Source organism: Gallus gallus, chromosome 2 (genome assembly GCF_016699485.2).
Source record: "Gallus gallus isolate bGalGal1 chromosome 2, bGalGal1.mat.broiler.GRCg7b, whole genome shotgun sequence".
Classification (NCBI taxonomy): Eukaryota; Metazoa; Chordata; class Aves; order Galliformes; family Phasianidae; genus Gallus; species Gallus gallus.
Window position 1 is genome coordinate 113,381,466 of NC_052533.1, and position 16,872 is coordinate 113,398,337.

At 36.3% G+C, this 16,872-nt stretch overlaps 1 protein-coding gene across 3 annotated transcripts in view; it reads left to right on the forward strand.

Moving 5' to 3' along the window:
• The window catches only part of NKAIN3 (Na+/K+ transporting ATPase interacting 3), a 381,587-nt gene that overhangs the window by 291,376 nt on the left and 73,339 nt on the right, over positions 1-16,872 (forward strand). For all 3 annotated transcript variants that reach the window (XM_046937713.1, XM_015282718.4, XM_025147985.3), the window contains one exon: positions 13,762-13,959. In XM_046937713.1, coding sequence (XP_046793669.1) covers positions 13,762-13,959 — 198 coding nt within the window. The remainder of the gene's footprint in view (positions 1-13,761; positions 13,960-16,872) is intronic.

Consider the following 16,872-nt stretch of genomic DNA (forward strand, 5'->3'; position numbering starts at 1 on the left):
ATGTCATTTTTTTCACTTTCTTGGCTTTTGAACGAGTGCTGTCTTTTCTCTTCTTTGGTTTTAAATGTTTGGGCTTTTTTTTCTTTTATCTATCAAAGATGGATTTTATTTTCATTTATAGAGTCAGTGTGGTCAAAAGTTTGCTGTAAGACTTTAATTAAATTATAGTCAAACCTATGAAAAATAGTTAAGTTACAGGGGCCACAGAACAAACACAAAAGAAAGCCCTCAGTTATAAGATATTAAGTCATATACTCTGTTTACATATTGGAGATTTTTCAGGTACAAAAAATACATGAATTAAGAGGCTTTGACTGTACTTTGACTCTTTTGAATAACCTCAGCACACCTGAGCTCATGATTGTCCAGAGATGTACTCTGCTCCTTGGGGAACGTATGCATAGGTGCATTAATGGGACTGCAGAACAAATGAAATTACATCACATACATCTAAGTTATGTTCTCCATAAGATTAATAGCCATGAAATGAAAATGGGTCTGCACAGTTTCATTTTTAGCAGTATTTCTAAGGTTTTGAATGGAAGTGTTGGGGCTTCCATACAGAGGGTTTTTTTGGAGAAAGGGCCAGGGAGGGGAAAGGACTGGAAGGGCTGTCCCATGGGGATAGTGCCCCTAAGCCATAGAGAGAAAACAGAGGACATTCTCACTTTGTGTGTTGTGGTTGTTCAGTTACTGTTCTTAATTAGACTGCAAAAACAGATGACACAGTACACTAACTAGTACATAATTATCTCTTTTTTCTTCTAATATTGTAAATGGTCCTCTACAAAACACAAAAATTCTTTGTGAAATAATCATGCTTTTTGTTTCTTAAATCTATTCCAAGTCATAAAAACAAACACAAGTTCCTTAAGCAGTTCTGTCATTTTTTCCTTTATAATGAGGATTTTCTTTCTGTTATTCTCCTCACAAGGCAAAGACATAGGATTGTTTTGGAGGAAAGAGTGAATCATAGAATCATAGAATCACAAGGTTGGAAAGGACCTACAAGATCATCTGGTCCAACCGCCCTCCCATTAACATTACTACCAAAAGCTACTAAACCATATCTCGTAGCTCCTCATCCAGATGCCTCTTGAACACTGCCAAGGATGGCGACTCCACCACCTGCCTGAGCAGTCCATTCCAGTGCCTGACCACTCTCTGAGAGAAAAAAGTTTTACCTTATGTCTAAAAAGAGTGGACTGCAAGTGTGGCTGTATTGCACTATTTTCAAATGTATGCAGTTTAACATAAGAATACAGCACAAATAATTGCTATTCTATCTGTGTAGTATGTATCATTTTACTATTGGGCATCTTGGAGAAAAACACCAGGTTGCCATCTTTTTGTTTTGTCAGAAGTAAAAAATCTTCTGTTTTGTCAGAAGTAAAAAAAAACCAGGATATGATGTCCTCTACAATGACTGCAAGCTCTGTGAACAAACATGATATCTTTGATGAAAGCATGTGATGATTTCTTCAACATTTTTTTTAATGTTATGTGTCCATAAACCTTGTACAAAATTGTCAATGCTTAACCTGGCAAAAAGTTCAGCACCACACAGCCATTCACTCACTCTTTATACTCCCAGTAAGGAAAAAAAAAAGGTAGAACATGTAGGTTGAGGAAAAGAAAAAAAACAACACTATTTACTAATACAGAAAAGGGAGAGAGAATGGTAATTATAATATTTATATATATATATACACATATATTTACAAAATAAGCAATACACAGAACAGTTGCTCACCACCTGCTGACTGATGCCCTGAGCAGCAGCTCCTCCCCTGGCCAACTCCCTCAGTTTTATAGTTTTTCACATGGTGTTACATGGTATGGAATATCACTTTGGCCAGTTTAGGACAGCTGTCCTGGTTCTGTCCTCGCCCAGCTCCTTGTGCCTCCCAGACCACTTACTGACAGAGAAGCTGGAAAAACTGGAATGGCCTCAGCAACATCAGTGTAGTATCAACGTTGTTTTTCTCCTATAGCAAAAACATAGCATCGTACCAGACACTATGAAAAAATCAACTCTGTACCAGCTGAAACCAGGAGAAATATAAATGGATATATTCTAAAAATTAAATTCAATAAGAAATTAAACATTAGATATGGAAAATTGATTCTGATATTTGTACTACATTAAAAAAAAAGAAAAAAAAGAGTAAAAGTATTAATTCCTGGAACTGTAACAGTGGTGTCATGACCTTCAATAGAACTTCCATACTACAACTGAGGATAGAAACATAGGAAGTAATTAAAAATACCAAAATGAGGTAACAAAAAACCCTATCTTGACTACACAGGAGATCTGTCTGTCACACAATTCTTTTTCTTCAACCTTTCCTATTTGTGATGATGCAATTGACATATTGGGAATTGGAAGGTGATCAACCCATGGCCTTAGTAACTGGCTGAATTCTTTGAAAGTTGAAGTAACAGACACAGTATGTCAGAAGAAGGGAGGGAAAGCAGCCTACCCACTGTGACTAAATGTAGCTGTTCTCACTGCATCTCCAGTGAGACTTGTTTTCTGATGTACAGACTATTATGTCTGGGCAGATATGTAATCTGGGAAATCTTCCAGAGAAATCATTACAAAATAAAGTTCTCAACATTTATGTGCTATTTAACTATTTTCCTTTCTCAGACTGTCACTACTAGCAGCACTGAAGATTGCACTGGATGATGGACTGAGAGCATAAACCACTTGCAGAGCAGCACTGAGGCAAACACTGTTTTCTAGTTCACTGAAATTATTCCTTAACGATCTGTAGCCATTTTCTGAGGATTAAGAGCTCTTTCATTGTGACTGCACCATTTGACTATGGGTAAACAAGCCACATTTTGGAACAGTAAAATATGTTTCTCCTCTGACATCCGAGAAATGATGCAGTGGGAGTAATACACCTGATTGCTACTTGTACTGATGGTATCTCCTTGCCTGACTGGTACTGCTAATCTACTCTATGTTATCTTGTGCTTCAGGAAAAAAATCATGCCTAAACTAAAGAGTAGGGTGTTAATGATGACATTGCTTCCAGCATTTTGTCTGTGACGACATCCTACTGACTATCATACTGTTATAGATGGTGTCTATCTGGTCCCACTTTCAGAGATATCTGGAGAACTGGAGGGCAAAGAGACAGTACGAGATGGGCACCACTCATTGTTGGGAAGATCTTTTAAAGACAATGCAATAATCTTGTTTTAAATAAGTTTTTGAGGGTTTCCTTCAAAGTTAGAGACTGTTTTGTCATAAACCTTTATCACCTGTTTGCATCACTAAGAGTGTACAAAACAATCCTTGAGTAGTGCATTACTGTATGGGAATTGCCAGGTCACGACCTGAAGCAGGGGTTGAGCACCAGGTGAGAAGGTGTGGCTAAGCCAGGGAGCTCAGGTGCAAGCAATGCACTTGAGCAACCTAAAGGCTACAACCCTCCTTACCCTCATTTAAGAGTTTTCAGCCAAGGGAGCAATATCTCTCTCCAAAGACTGCACTCTTTTTAAGACATCACCAGCTTTTAAAAAGGGTGAGCTATCTTCTTCTATATTACTTTCTAAACTAAATCTTAATAGATACCTTTATAAGTGTGCTCCTGTTCTAATAGAAGGTATTGTCATTGCCTTCCGTTACTCCAGAGCTACCTATAGTGGAGTCCAGTGAGAAGGGCTATTTTTACTGGTGGAATAGGGGGCAACAAAAGTCCTGCTCTGGATTAGGCTGTTGTAAGGTTTTGCAGAACCAGAGATGGTCTGGAGCTACTTTTTCCCTCTTTGTAGACAGCCTGCCTGCAGGTGAAACCTGAACCTTAGCAGTTCATAATAAGCATACTTGCAGTGACCTTGAACTGACTAATCAACAATCTCAATGGGGTATTAGTGTAGCTTTAATGTTTTATGCACTTCACAAAATCAAGAATTGAAATCGGAGAAATATTTATGGTATCTTAAATTTCATAATGGCAACTAATCTTTATGTGTAAAGGTCAGTGAAAATAGTTCTCTAAAACCATCCTTCAAAGCAATGTATACATATATTGGAGAACAGACCTCTCTGAACATGGTGGTAATTAAATACTAACAAGTTAATATTAGTATCAGTCTATAACTTTCCAGTCAGGTGCCTGGAATTAGTCACAGCAATAGACATGAATAAAATATGATGAAACAAGTTATTTGATTGTAAGTTAACAGTAAACCTCAGTCACAGGAGACTTTTAAACTTCTAATAATTACTCTCTTGCTATAAATGCCAATGGCATTAATACCTAGAATGTTGCTGTCCCAGAAATTCTAATTACCCAAGGGGTGCTGTCATTATTCAGAGCACTTGATGTTTCTTATTCTATTATTGGCTTTTCCAAACTAGAATCTAATGTCTAATATCTCTTCTCCCTTGACGACAGTATCTCCAAGGCTGAATTCTTTAGTAATCTAAATGTTTGTTGCTACATTGGCTTTAATGAAGGTGCGCCAATGCATTCCATTGCCCATTTTATCTGGAAGTCAAAGCCTTGGTGGTAAACAATAGAGATCTTCTAGAGAATATTTCTCCCCCTGGAGCACAACATTAGTTTTAAATTATGTTTCTCTAGCACTCTAATAATATCTTATTGTTTATATAATGTATAAGATTTTTAAAATATGAGTATGCACATTGTATAAAAGGGGGTACAGTTCCATGGTGGTACAGTCTCGTGCTACCTTCTGAATGAGCAATTCCTGTGACTGTATTTTCTTCCACATATTTTACAGTAGTGAAAAATAAGTTTTGGTTTTTTTTTCAGAGAAAAATATTTTTAAATACTGTGAATTGCAGTAGATTATTGTTTTCATTTATTCTTGTATTTAGTAAACCATCTGATCCTTCATAAGTTTTGAAGGATTAAAGATAACTGTGATAGTAGTAGCAATCCAGCATAATGCCTGAGTTGAGTTCGAGGAGGGTCTAGAGGACAGGACAAGTTTCCACATAGAACATGGAAGTCGAAGCAGAGAGAGAATCAAAAGTATTGCAGTTGGAGTGTAACTTTAACTCTGGTGGAATCAATACAGGAACATATGTTGATTTCAGTAGACAAATGCATCTCCAGATGTTATTCACTAACTTTTGCATCTGTTTCCTGTACAGATCAAAGTAGACAAAATGGTCTAAATAACAAAAATAGAGTAATAATGAATAAGTGATTGATATCTCCAATTCTGCATCATTTGTCTGCTAGAGTTCTGTTCATTTGTTCAGGATTTCCAGAAGTTTGGTTGGTCTCTGTCAGAATTCAGTATATTTACACTCGAAGTGGTACTTGGTCCACGTGTATCAATGAACTTATTAGGTGCAAGTAAGCAGGCATTCTCATTTTCTTGAAAGAACCTGTAAAGACCACACACAAAACAAATTCTTGAGTGGACTTTGAGTTGTACCGGCAGTATCCTGTCTATGGGTAACTGAGCTGCAGAATTCTGTATAGCAGGTACTAAGAAATTCTGTACTATCACCAAAATGTGCAATTAGACTAGTAGGAATATAATCATTTGCTCTTTTTTTTTTTCCTTCCTCCTCTTTCTGAATCTTTCTGATTCCTTCTTCCTTTCTGGCACTAATCTAGCAAATATATGTAGCTCTCTAGGGTCAATGGGATGCTTGTTAAAATTAAGTAACTTGCATGCAGGCTTTTTGAATCAGCTCAGTGGGTTTGTAGACTGCTCAGACATTCAGCTGCAACTGGAATCACATTGACATCTTCACATTAGTGCTTTTTAAGTGGCTTTAAAAATACAATGAATATACTACCGATAGCAATAATTATTGTTTTTAGTGAAGATTAATGATCTCTGAAGTGTATTAGAACTTGTAGATACTCAGCACCTTGCAGAAATGACTTCAATGTTAAGGCAGTTTTTAGAAAAACTGAAAAATATTTGTATATATATTGGGCAGCCCTTTATGTAGTATTCTTGATTTAGTTATTTCAGTAAGTATATAAAGAAGTATTGATAATACTTGTTTTTTTTTTTAAACCTATGTCTTTCTGTCATTTACAGCTCTCTCAATCTCTGTGGAAGTAGCTTATTTTTCTTCAAATTCAAAATTGGCAGTGAAATGTAACTATTGTTTCAAACATTGATATTCTCTTACATCTTTACAGTAGTCTCATTTTACTTTTATTTATTGAGGCAGCCTATATTAAAAATTAAATGATAGATTGCAGACAAATCAGTGATGTTAAAGAATGAATGGGTCATTAGGCTTCTCTGTTTTAATTCATCCATTAAAGTGACCCAATTCATATAATATCTTCTTACAGGACCATTAAGTAATTTGCTTAGACTTGAAGTTCATAACAGAGCATTGTGTCTTTTCCTCTTGGATTAAAAATATACTTTGGGGCATCATATTAAATGCAATTGATTAGAACTTTTGTGAGAAACTTCTTCCCTGTGAAAAAACGAGTAGGCACAGCACTTCCCTGATTTCCTTTGGTGTAACGCATGAGAGTATCCAGAAGATACCGGATATCCTTAGATCTTGGTAATTAATCTCATGGAAAAAAACTTGGAAGTTTGATTATGAGTGTAAACTGGCTACAGAGAAAACATGTCATGGAGAAAGGGATCCTTGTTCCTGAGATAATCTTCTGAAAATTGGAAAGTAATTGGAGAGGACAAATGAGAATTCTGTTTTGTGTGAATGAGGGTTACTGAGATTTGGAGGTGGGTTACGTAGCAGATTAGATTCATTTGATTACAGCCAGGGTACAATGCATTGCTAAAAGAGATTGTAAATGCTGTCTGCTTTGACCACAGTTGACAGGTGTTCTCAGGAAAACACTGCTGAGTCATTAACTTGTGCAGGTAGTAATAAATATATGTATACTTCTTTTATCTGTTTATGCAAATGCACGCTTAGTGTGTGTGTATATATATATATAAAATAGAAAGTATAATTATATACATAAAATGTTTTAAGGGACCTAGTATATGGATCAGTGCTTACAGGCAATTTGAAATTAAATATATTGTATTAACTGAGCTCTCCTAGAATAAAATCTTTCTACTGTCACTGCTTCACTTCCTCTTCCAGGAGAGGGAGGATTTTAAATTTCATCATCTAAACTTAAGTTTTCTAAAGGGACTCTCTTGATTTTTTTTATTTTATTATTTTTTTTAATATGAGTAATATACTCACTTAAGAGGCATTCATTGATCCAGCAGAATATAAGCAAGGCCTGTGGTTAAAGCATTGCTCTGCTAAAGCCAAGATCATTAGGAAACTGCACCACAAAAAAATGGAAGACTTAAAAATATGGTGACTTAATATCACAGGCATGAAAAATATATATTTTTTAAAAAGTGCCATCAGGATGTGTGCTTTCAAGAGCAGAAAAATGTTTCATCTTGTGCTTCACTTAAATAAAAATAAGATGAAAGCTGTCCCCTGGTAGTTCAATACACTTCTGCTGCTCACTGCTTCTTCTCTTATTTTATATTCTGAACCATCAGGAGGGTTTGAGCAGCACAGATACTTGCTTCTTGGCAATCTATTAGTGGCAGACAGTTCTATTCGATAAGCTATATAGGAGTACATTCAAAAGATGGAATGAATCAGTAGGCCCTTCTGGTTGTCTTTTGCACACATTCAAAAATAAAAATTGGGTTTCTCTAAGGTAGAATCCACTCCTGTACAGATGCTAGCAGTGTTTTCAACTGCTCAGAATTGTAAGAATAACTACAAATTTTAAAATTCAATTTTTATTTTTTATAGATGTCCTGTCCTTTCTTAACATTCAAGATCTAGTCATGTATTCAAATTTCCTAACAGAAGTACCAATAAACCGTGTGGTGTGTTGATCAATAAAATTAGAAATCATAAGGAGTACCCAACTTTCTAGGGTGCATGTGAATTTTTAACTCTTTAATTGGGCAGTTAAAAAAATAGTTGATCATCTTCTATGCCCTGACGGATTCATGAGCATCCAAGATCTCTAGGTGACTATCTTGCACAATTGGTGACATAGCGCCCTAAATAACCATGATCTGAACTGGTGTTCCAGATGCTTCACAGCCAGCTCCCAAAAGCTAAGCTTTAAAAAAAGCATCAAGTAATACCACTTACAGCACAGACTGTAAGTGCCTAGCAGTAGGGCTTGTGATTTCTGTAGTTTCTATTCTTCAGCTCGCTCTCTTATAACAAACTGAAATCCTTATTGTAATCTCATGTCTCTGAGAATGGAGGCATTGACAAAAACGCTGAATGTAACCAGACTTGCCATAAAACAACAGGAGCTGGCAGTATCATGAGCAATTGCATTGCTTCAAGCAAGCAAAGCAGAGAACAGAACAGCAGTTACCTAAACTGGTCTATTAATCTTTAAAAGTGCTCCTGGATGCAGGGAGGAACATTCTTGTTAGTATCAGAAAAGGAAGTTATTTTTCTTGTTGGAAATCTTAACATTCAAGAGAGCTTTCAGAAGTCTTTTTATGTGTGTTTTAATGTCTTTGGACTCTCATACATTCCCTTAAATTTAGGACTCACTGTGTTATGTGCTTACTTCCTGCAAAGAATTCACCTTGTCCTCTAGCAGGGAAGTTGTTGTATACCTCGGCTCAGAATGGACAGGGAGAATGAAGAGCCAACAAGAAATAAAGGAAAATATTAAAATTAACTGTGCTGTTATTGCAACATTTCATTCTAAATCATGCCTTTATCCCCATGCTATTTTTTCACAACCACTGCATGCAAAATAAAATTATTTGGATAATAATGAAAATGAATCCTGCTTTGGTTTGAGGCTAGATTGCTTCTGTTCCACATATTGAATTACGTGGGCTTTTGGCACGGATTGTATCTGCTATTTGCATATATTTCCTAGAACCTTAGAAGTACCACCTCGTGTAAGGATTGGTTTTGCACAGTTTCTTGCATCAGGACATCCACAATGTGAATGATGGGAAACTATGTAAAACCAAGCAGTTTTAGCACCAAAAAAGCCATCTTACTCTATTTTAAGAGTAGAAATCCAGTCTCCATTAACATTTCAAGAGTCTTCTTAGTAGATATGTACTTTCTTGATCAAGTAGTGTGTTTGTAGAATGCTTAGAGACTGGAATGGTGCTCAGGCTGAATCCTTCTGCTTTAAGTATCAAAAATAATGTATTGTAAAACAGTGTGGAAAATAGTTTTATAGCAGTTTGTTTATGAGGGAAGGTATGTTGGTGGCAAATTATAATTTTTTTTTTATATTTAAAACTATGCAGAATTCCCTAGGGATCTGAGCACTTTTGTTTGAAAACAGCAAAGATAAATGTAATAGGAAGTCAAAATGGTTTTGCTGAGACTGAAAATTGCTTTACATATAAACTGTTTGTTTTTTCAAATGTTCATACTTTTATGAATTTTTTAGACAGAAAATTTTTATGATCCATAATTGGATCCTGTTTACACATTTTGTGTACAAAGACTTTTTCAAGCCTTCTTTCACATGTTCTTGTTACTGTTACATTCAAAATCCCAATCAAGAAAATGTGGAATCTAGTGATGGAAAGTTCCCTATTTAGCAAGGGACTTCTTCAGAGTTGTCTGCCCAGGTCTTCAAAACCAATCTGTTCAGCATAGCGAGGAAAGGTGGAGCATAACTGATCACACATAGAGCAGGCCATGACCAGAAACAGTGGTTTCAGGAAGAGAGGGGAAAAAAAGAAAAGTTAGGAAATTATTGTTATGCTGCCAGTAGGGCATCTTTAGAGAATGAGCATCAGCTATTAACCAGAATTCTTCTACAGTTTGAGCAGTTCTTGTTAATACTGGAAGACATCATTTGCATCTTATGGGGATTCATGTCTCCTTGAAATTAGTTACTATGGAATGTGTGTGTCCATTGTCCATGCCAACATCGCTGCATCTTAACTACAAACTTAACTGGAAGCAGAGACTTGCAAGAAAATGTGCTGTTCTTCTCCTAGCACTGTGCATTGCCTTTTATTAGCTATTGATCAGATTTTGATGTAAATCTGTTTTCCATGTCCATAAAAGCAGAAACTGGGTAGCCAGTCAGCATAACTTTTTTTTTTTTTTGTCCTAGGAAATGGAATGGAGTGTATTTTCTTACTTTGCGTCTGGTGATTTTTATTAAATAACCTTAAATTCTCATTTTTTGTTTCTTGTAAGCACTGTACATAAGGTAAATACAAAATAAATATTCTAATTATTACTTTTAAACTAAGCCATGCCATCTGTTATTAAGATTTATCTAGATTCAGTATCCAAGTATAGCAAATCTCTACTCAAAATCAAATGTAGAGTTTAAGTAGATAAAATGAAATTAGACATTATCTCCAAACACTTAAAAAAAAAAAAAGTTATTGGGACTTAAAGGGATTAATCTCACCTACAAGAAAGCACCTGCTCTACCAGTGATTTCCAGTAATGATTAAAATTAATCCTTGGGTTGACAGCCAACACAAATCCTATACATAGTTTAAAAGCTTAAAAAGCCTTAAGCAGTTAAGTGAGACTCTACATGAGCAGAAGTTTGATTATTGTGCTGGTCCTGTATGCAAGTTAAAGGTTTTCACCACATACTGGAGTATTTTTTCACTGCTGACTGAAAAGGGAGGTGTGGGAGAATAGTGATTCCCTTCTTAATATTGCTTCTGTAAGTCCTATTATCTACGTTGAAACCGCTCTTAGCTTATGGCATCTCACAGGTTTACTAAGTGAGGCAGTTTGGTTTACCTGCTGATGTAAGGAATCAAGGTTAAGGTATGTCATGTATCCGTAGCTCAGAAGACAGCAATTCTCATTCCACGATTCAAATTTCAATTATTAAATGAATCCCAATTGATTCATCAAGACAGCATGACTCTTGTGCAGAGCCTCTGACTATTTAACATTATCAGAAATCAAACATATCACTATCAAACTTACGAGAAATAAACAGCTTAAACTTTAGCAAAGGATATAATATAAGCATGTTATAGGTATTTGCTTCGTGATTGCCTCTAACATTGGAAAGCAGCACATTATCCACTGAAAAAGAATTCAAGAATTTGCTTGTACTTTCTTAAGAATTCTTAACTTTTATTAAACATACGACTGAGAATAATCCACTTGAGCAGCAGCTTTTCCACCATCCGAAGCTTCCAAATACTGAATTCCCAGATACTGAAGCAGTCTTAGAAATATGCTGATATTTCAAACATTTACAATCAATTGTAGAGTCTTTCAATTTTATATGCTTCTGTAGAGAAGAATAAAGATACAGGCTACTTTTTCAAAGCCTTGCTTACTCAACTCGCTTTACAGATTAAAAATCTCCAAAAAAAAAATGAAATAAGTGTGATTTATTTTCATTTATTGATTGGCAGCTTAACATTTATCAGCTCAAAAAGCTCATGGCTGCCATTTTGTGAAGTGATATGTTAAAGGTCAAGCTCATGTACCAGGTGGTTTTGTTTGCATTTCTGGAACTGGTCTTTGCTGGGCCTTCATTATCTCCTTTCACTTGGTTTGAAGACTCGAGACATAATGCACACAGTGAAAAGTAATTACGGAAAAGGGCCATAAGAGCATTTCATAATTTCTGAATAATGATAATAACAGCAGCTGCAAGTGCTGTGATGACATCTCTTTTTAATCAGATAAATAATTTTTGCTATATTAGTGCTGTTTCCTCTTCTCACTGAAGCACAAGCAGCTTTGAAATGTGAAAGAGTCTGCAGATGCGCCTCATTTTCACTGTTTCCTTAGTAAATGAGCTCAGATAATGGTCAGCAAACTCTGGGAGATATCTCTAAGTATGACCATAAATTTAAACAATTTTTTAAAGATCTTCTCAGCAACCAAACATAGCAGTATTTCGGAAACAGAAGATTTTACCTAAAATTGCCAAATGCAACTATATGCCAAAGTACTGTGTTTTGAAGGTGTTGGCAAGGTGTAGTAGCAGAGCTGTTTCCCTGTTTAAGTCTACTGATTTGCTTTGCCACTGACCGTGAGCTAAGCACAAGCATGAGCACAGGCCATAGCTAATAAAACTTAAAAGCCAAAACAAAACACAAAGAAGCAATGGGGGGGGGGGGGGGGGGGGGGAACACCAAACCTTGAGGGCAAAGCAAGCTGTGAGAACACTAGACATACAGAGTTTGCAATTTATTCCCACAGTTGCAATAAAGAAATGTTAACTTGCAGCATTTGAAACAAACTAACCCACACTGAAAATCCACTTCTGCACTCAACAAAGTTACCAAAATAGATGAGTGTGTGCATGCTGCTTGATAAATGGCATTTTCTACACTTGACAATTGCTAAAAGCACTTGCTTATGCTGTGCAATCTCTGGCATTGTTGTACAGAGAAAGCCTCTGCTATTTCCTACAACCGTATTTGTAATTACATTTTCATTACACTGAATTATCTGTCAACTTCATATTTTGTAAATCATTTTCATCATGCAGCTGAAAATCCCAGTCCTAAACTGGTATCAAGGAATGGAGCACAATGTCAAAAGACAAATGCTTCATCAACTGTGAATGATTGATCCTACAAATCTTCATTTTAAGGGTAAAGAAGTTATGGAGAGTAAAAACACTAGCTGATTTGTTACCTCTAACTATCAGCTACAGAGATTGGCAAGATGTAATTCACCTGTTACTTTTCAGTTGTGACCAGAATAAAGGCAATTAACAGAGGTAGAACCTAGAATTTACACCAAATGTACATTTTGTCAGTGTGAGACTGCCACAGGTAAACTTACAGGACAGATTTTCAGAGTGAGATACAAGTGAATCAGTGTTGGTGTACATGCAGTGTTCACAAATTGGCACATATGAGAATAAGGAAATCTGTGGGCCTATGGCAAACAACGTTGTATGTATTATTACAACTACCTTGAAATTTACTGATATGGGGAAACAGGGAAACCTAAATCTGAATTATCTAAAGTATTAACATGACTTATTTCACATTAATTGCCAGTGTGGAAGTTGGTTTTGGCATTAAAATGGGTTCTAGTTAACTTCAAGAAGGGAGATGCCAGGCTATATCTTGCCTTTCCAGGATACAGTGGTATCATCTCCCAGTCTCCTCTATCAAGATGGTTTTGTTTGCTCCCAAGCCAAGTCTTCAGCCAATAAACAGTCCTGAGTCCTCTCCTTTGAAGGCAAACTCCAAAGAGATGCTTTCGAATGTAAAATTGTCCACAAAGCAATGTGGATTACCTCAAGTTGATTTGAGATGCTCCTTACCAGTCTCAGATACCTTGACTGCAGAGAGTTTATTATTTGAATCTTTGGTAGCTGGAACAATCTGCTTGGCCAAATTTAAAATGATACCTGATTTTTCTATGGCTATTAATTTAAGTAAATATGGGGGAAGCTTATTTTAGATCGCTTCTAGAACCATGGAGTAAGACTTTCTCTGCTTCCTGTTCAAAGAATTAATTCTTGATTCACATTTTAATTAAATGACAGTAAATCTGCTTTTTAAGCAGTGAAGTCCATGGAGACATAGACACTGTGTTTTGTACTGTACTTGGTATGATGGTTCTTCTGCTGGACAGGAGCTCCAATGGTAAACATTTGCAATTTCCTCTCTCCCTCTTAATGATCTACTTTCATGTTAAAATTATGTGAGTGAAGGTGAAGGTAAGTTACGTTGTTTTCCTTTTCATAATTGAAACCACTTTTTATTTCCATTTCTTCACCTTAAATAATACTGAATTAGAGGATTTCATGCTTTTCCCTCCCTGTCTCCTAGGAAACTGATCTCATGACCTTTAACATCTCAATGCACCGCTCCTGGTGGCGGGAGCATGGGCCTGGCTGCATACGAAGGGTGGTGCGTCCTTCTGCTCCTGGCATCCTAGATGATTACTCCTATGTCTCTGTGACGGGCTGCATAATTGATTTCCAGTACCTAGAGGTCATTCACAGCGCTATCCAAATACTCCTCTCCGTAAGTCCCAGTTTCCTCTTGTACTCAGATTCCAGCAATCTTTTTGCATTCAGAGTTCAGTTTTTGTGTTTCTCTTTCTTGACAGAGTAATGTAGTGGTTGATGAATAGCAGCACACATTTGGAATTGTATTGTAGTTTGACTTAGAGAATGGTAGTCACATTATTAAAATGTACACCGTTATTCTCTTTGCTTCTGTTTTCTAAGGCTCTGTGTAGGTGACAAATTGGGATAATTCTTTTTTTTGGCCTTCGCTGGGAGAGGTGAAAACTGTCTTAAGTTCTCAGATCTCATTCATTCAGATGTATGGAAAAGGAGAGCAGACTTGTCCAAAATTAGTTTGCTGAACCTTTGCTGAACCTTTCCAAAGTTCACAATTGCTGATGGTATTTATTCAGTCCTGAATGTAAATATATTTTACAAGATACACAGATTAGGTTCTCTCAAAGTGGGATATAAATGTGACACTTCAAAAAGGTCGGAGAAATATTAGGAATGTGAGTACTCATTTATATTTAACCATGTTACCTGTTCTTTCCTGAGATTCTGGGTTATCAGAATGCTCTGCTTTTATAGTCCACTTTTTGTAGTGGCAATGCCAGTCAAAACTACAGGTAATAAAAGTCATTAGAGGAAGTCTGCTATCTATCACACAGCTGTTGAGCTGTACCAGGAGCCACTAGGTACCTGTGGGCTGTGGGCAGTGCAGGGAAGCGAAAGAGAGATTGTTAGGGCAGGTCTAATTTATTAGTTTGAAATTGTTCTCAGATTTTATTTTTCAAGGTAATTACGTATTTTGAATGGAATAAGTCATTCATTCATTTAAATGAAATGATGGGACAACTCACATGCCTGAGTGTTGTGACAGATGGTTACAGGTTCTTCAGTAGAGAACAGGCAGAGAAGTAGAGTAGTTGAGCTAGCCCTGTATGGTAAAGAACGCTTTGGCTGCATGGATCTGGGTAATAGTGATAAAAGCATTGAGTCAAGGGAAGGGCAAGAAGGTGGATATTATTATGGGAATCTGCTATAGAACACCTAATCAGGATGGATCAGCAAATGATATGTTCTATAAGCAGCTGGAAGTCTCATGGTCACTAGCCCTTTGTCTCATTGGGACCTTCAACTTTCCAGATGTCTGCTGGAAATACACTACAGCAAAGAATAAACTGTGTTGGAGATTCCTGCAGTGTGTGGAAGATAACTTCCTGAGACAGATGGTGAGACAACCTGTTAGGGAAGATGCCACACTTGTCCTATTGTCTTCAAACAGAGAAGCTGTTATGGGTGATGTGATGACTGGAGGCTGTCTTGTCAGAGCAATCATGAAATGATAGCGTTTTTGTTTTTTAATTTTAACTGAGAAAAGGATAGCAGTTAGCAGAACTGCTAGCTTGGATTTCCAGGGGGCAGGCTTCAGACTATTCAGAGAACAGGATCATAGAATCCTTTGAGAGGTGATTCTGAAAGGCAACAGAGTCCAGGCAGGCTGGACATTCAAGAATGAAATCTTAGGAGCACAACGCACAAAAAGTTGAGCCATAATGAAATGCTAATATAGAAAAATACAAAAATGGTGTAATAATTTGTGCAGCATTACATAAAGCGTAAGATGTCCATTTCTCATGTAGTGAATGATTGCCTGGAACATTCATAAACAAATTCTGTACACAATACATTGCAAGTTCAAAATGTGAAAGGGACTTAGGAGGCTTGACTGGGAATTAAATAGTTGCCAGGTTTAGATATTGCTTTTGACTGATACACACAATGTTAAAATATGTAAAGTAGGGTTTTCCTCCAGTCTTATTATCTTGCTTATCCCATCTGTGAGACACTGTGATTAGCATAGGAGTTAGTACTTCAATTTCCATTCTGAGTTGTATTTTAGCCTTGTTTAATTTACTGTCACACGGGACAGAAGTCACCACCTAGATTATCAGGCTTGCTTCATTTTCCTCTAATTTTCTGTTGACCCAAGAAGGTTTCCATTCATTTCAGATGCATAACTGTTTCCCTAATTGGGATACTAATTTCAGCTGTTAGTTAAAATGTCCTTTTACAGTACTGAAGAGTTGCTGGAAGGCTGGCTATGTAGCCCTTCTTATTTTTCTTCTCATTGTATCTAGTCCCAAAAGTAGAACATTCCTTTTTAAACCTTGCAAGCCACTTGATTTCCATAACATTTTTATGCAGCAGAAGTAGCATAACAAACCATTTTATAATGTAACAAAAATTTTATTGGCATAACAAACCATTTTATCATGCTAACCCTTGTCCAAATGACTGGGAAAGTAAGCAATTCCATTTGATAGGGAGTCAGAGCCTCAGTAAGAAGGAATCCCTCTAGGAGCAAACATTGGATACCTGTCCATGTATTTAATTCATTGCAGTTCTCCATTTCTGAAATGTGACTTTTTATTGAAATCTTAATTTTCTTTTTAAACTGGTATAAAATATTTTTATATGCCAAGAGTTCTCCAGCTGTAACTATATTAGACTCAAGTTTGAAGAATAGACTACATAATCATTTATTTAATTCTATCACTCTTCTGCTTCTTCTGTATTTGCTCTATAGTTGTTTCCAGAGAAAATATATTTTACCAGTGAAACAGTAGTTTTGTGTCTCATTCCTTATTTTACATGACTATTGAAATGAACTGAGTATTGAAGGTTTAAGCATTTCTTTAGACTGGGGAAAAATCAAGGGAAATATGGGAGAGTGAGATGCAATTAAAAATAAGTATATTTAAATTGTGTGTTTAAAATTTACATTTATTTTATGCGTAGTAAATCATCTTGTTATTAATATCAGCACAGTACCGTTAAATTTAAAATGCAGGTTTCTTTACTGAAACCTAAAGTTTTTGAGAATAAATGCATATTCCAGTCAAAATCATGGCAGAGTAGTAGT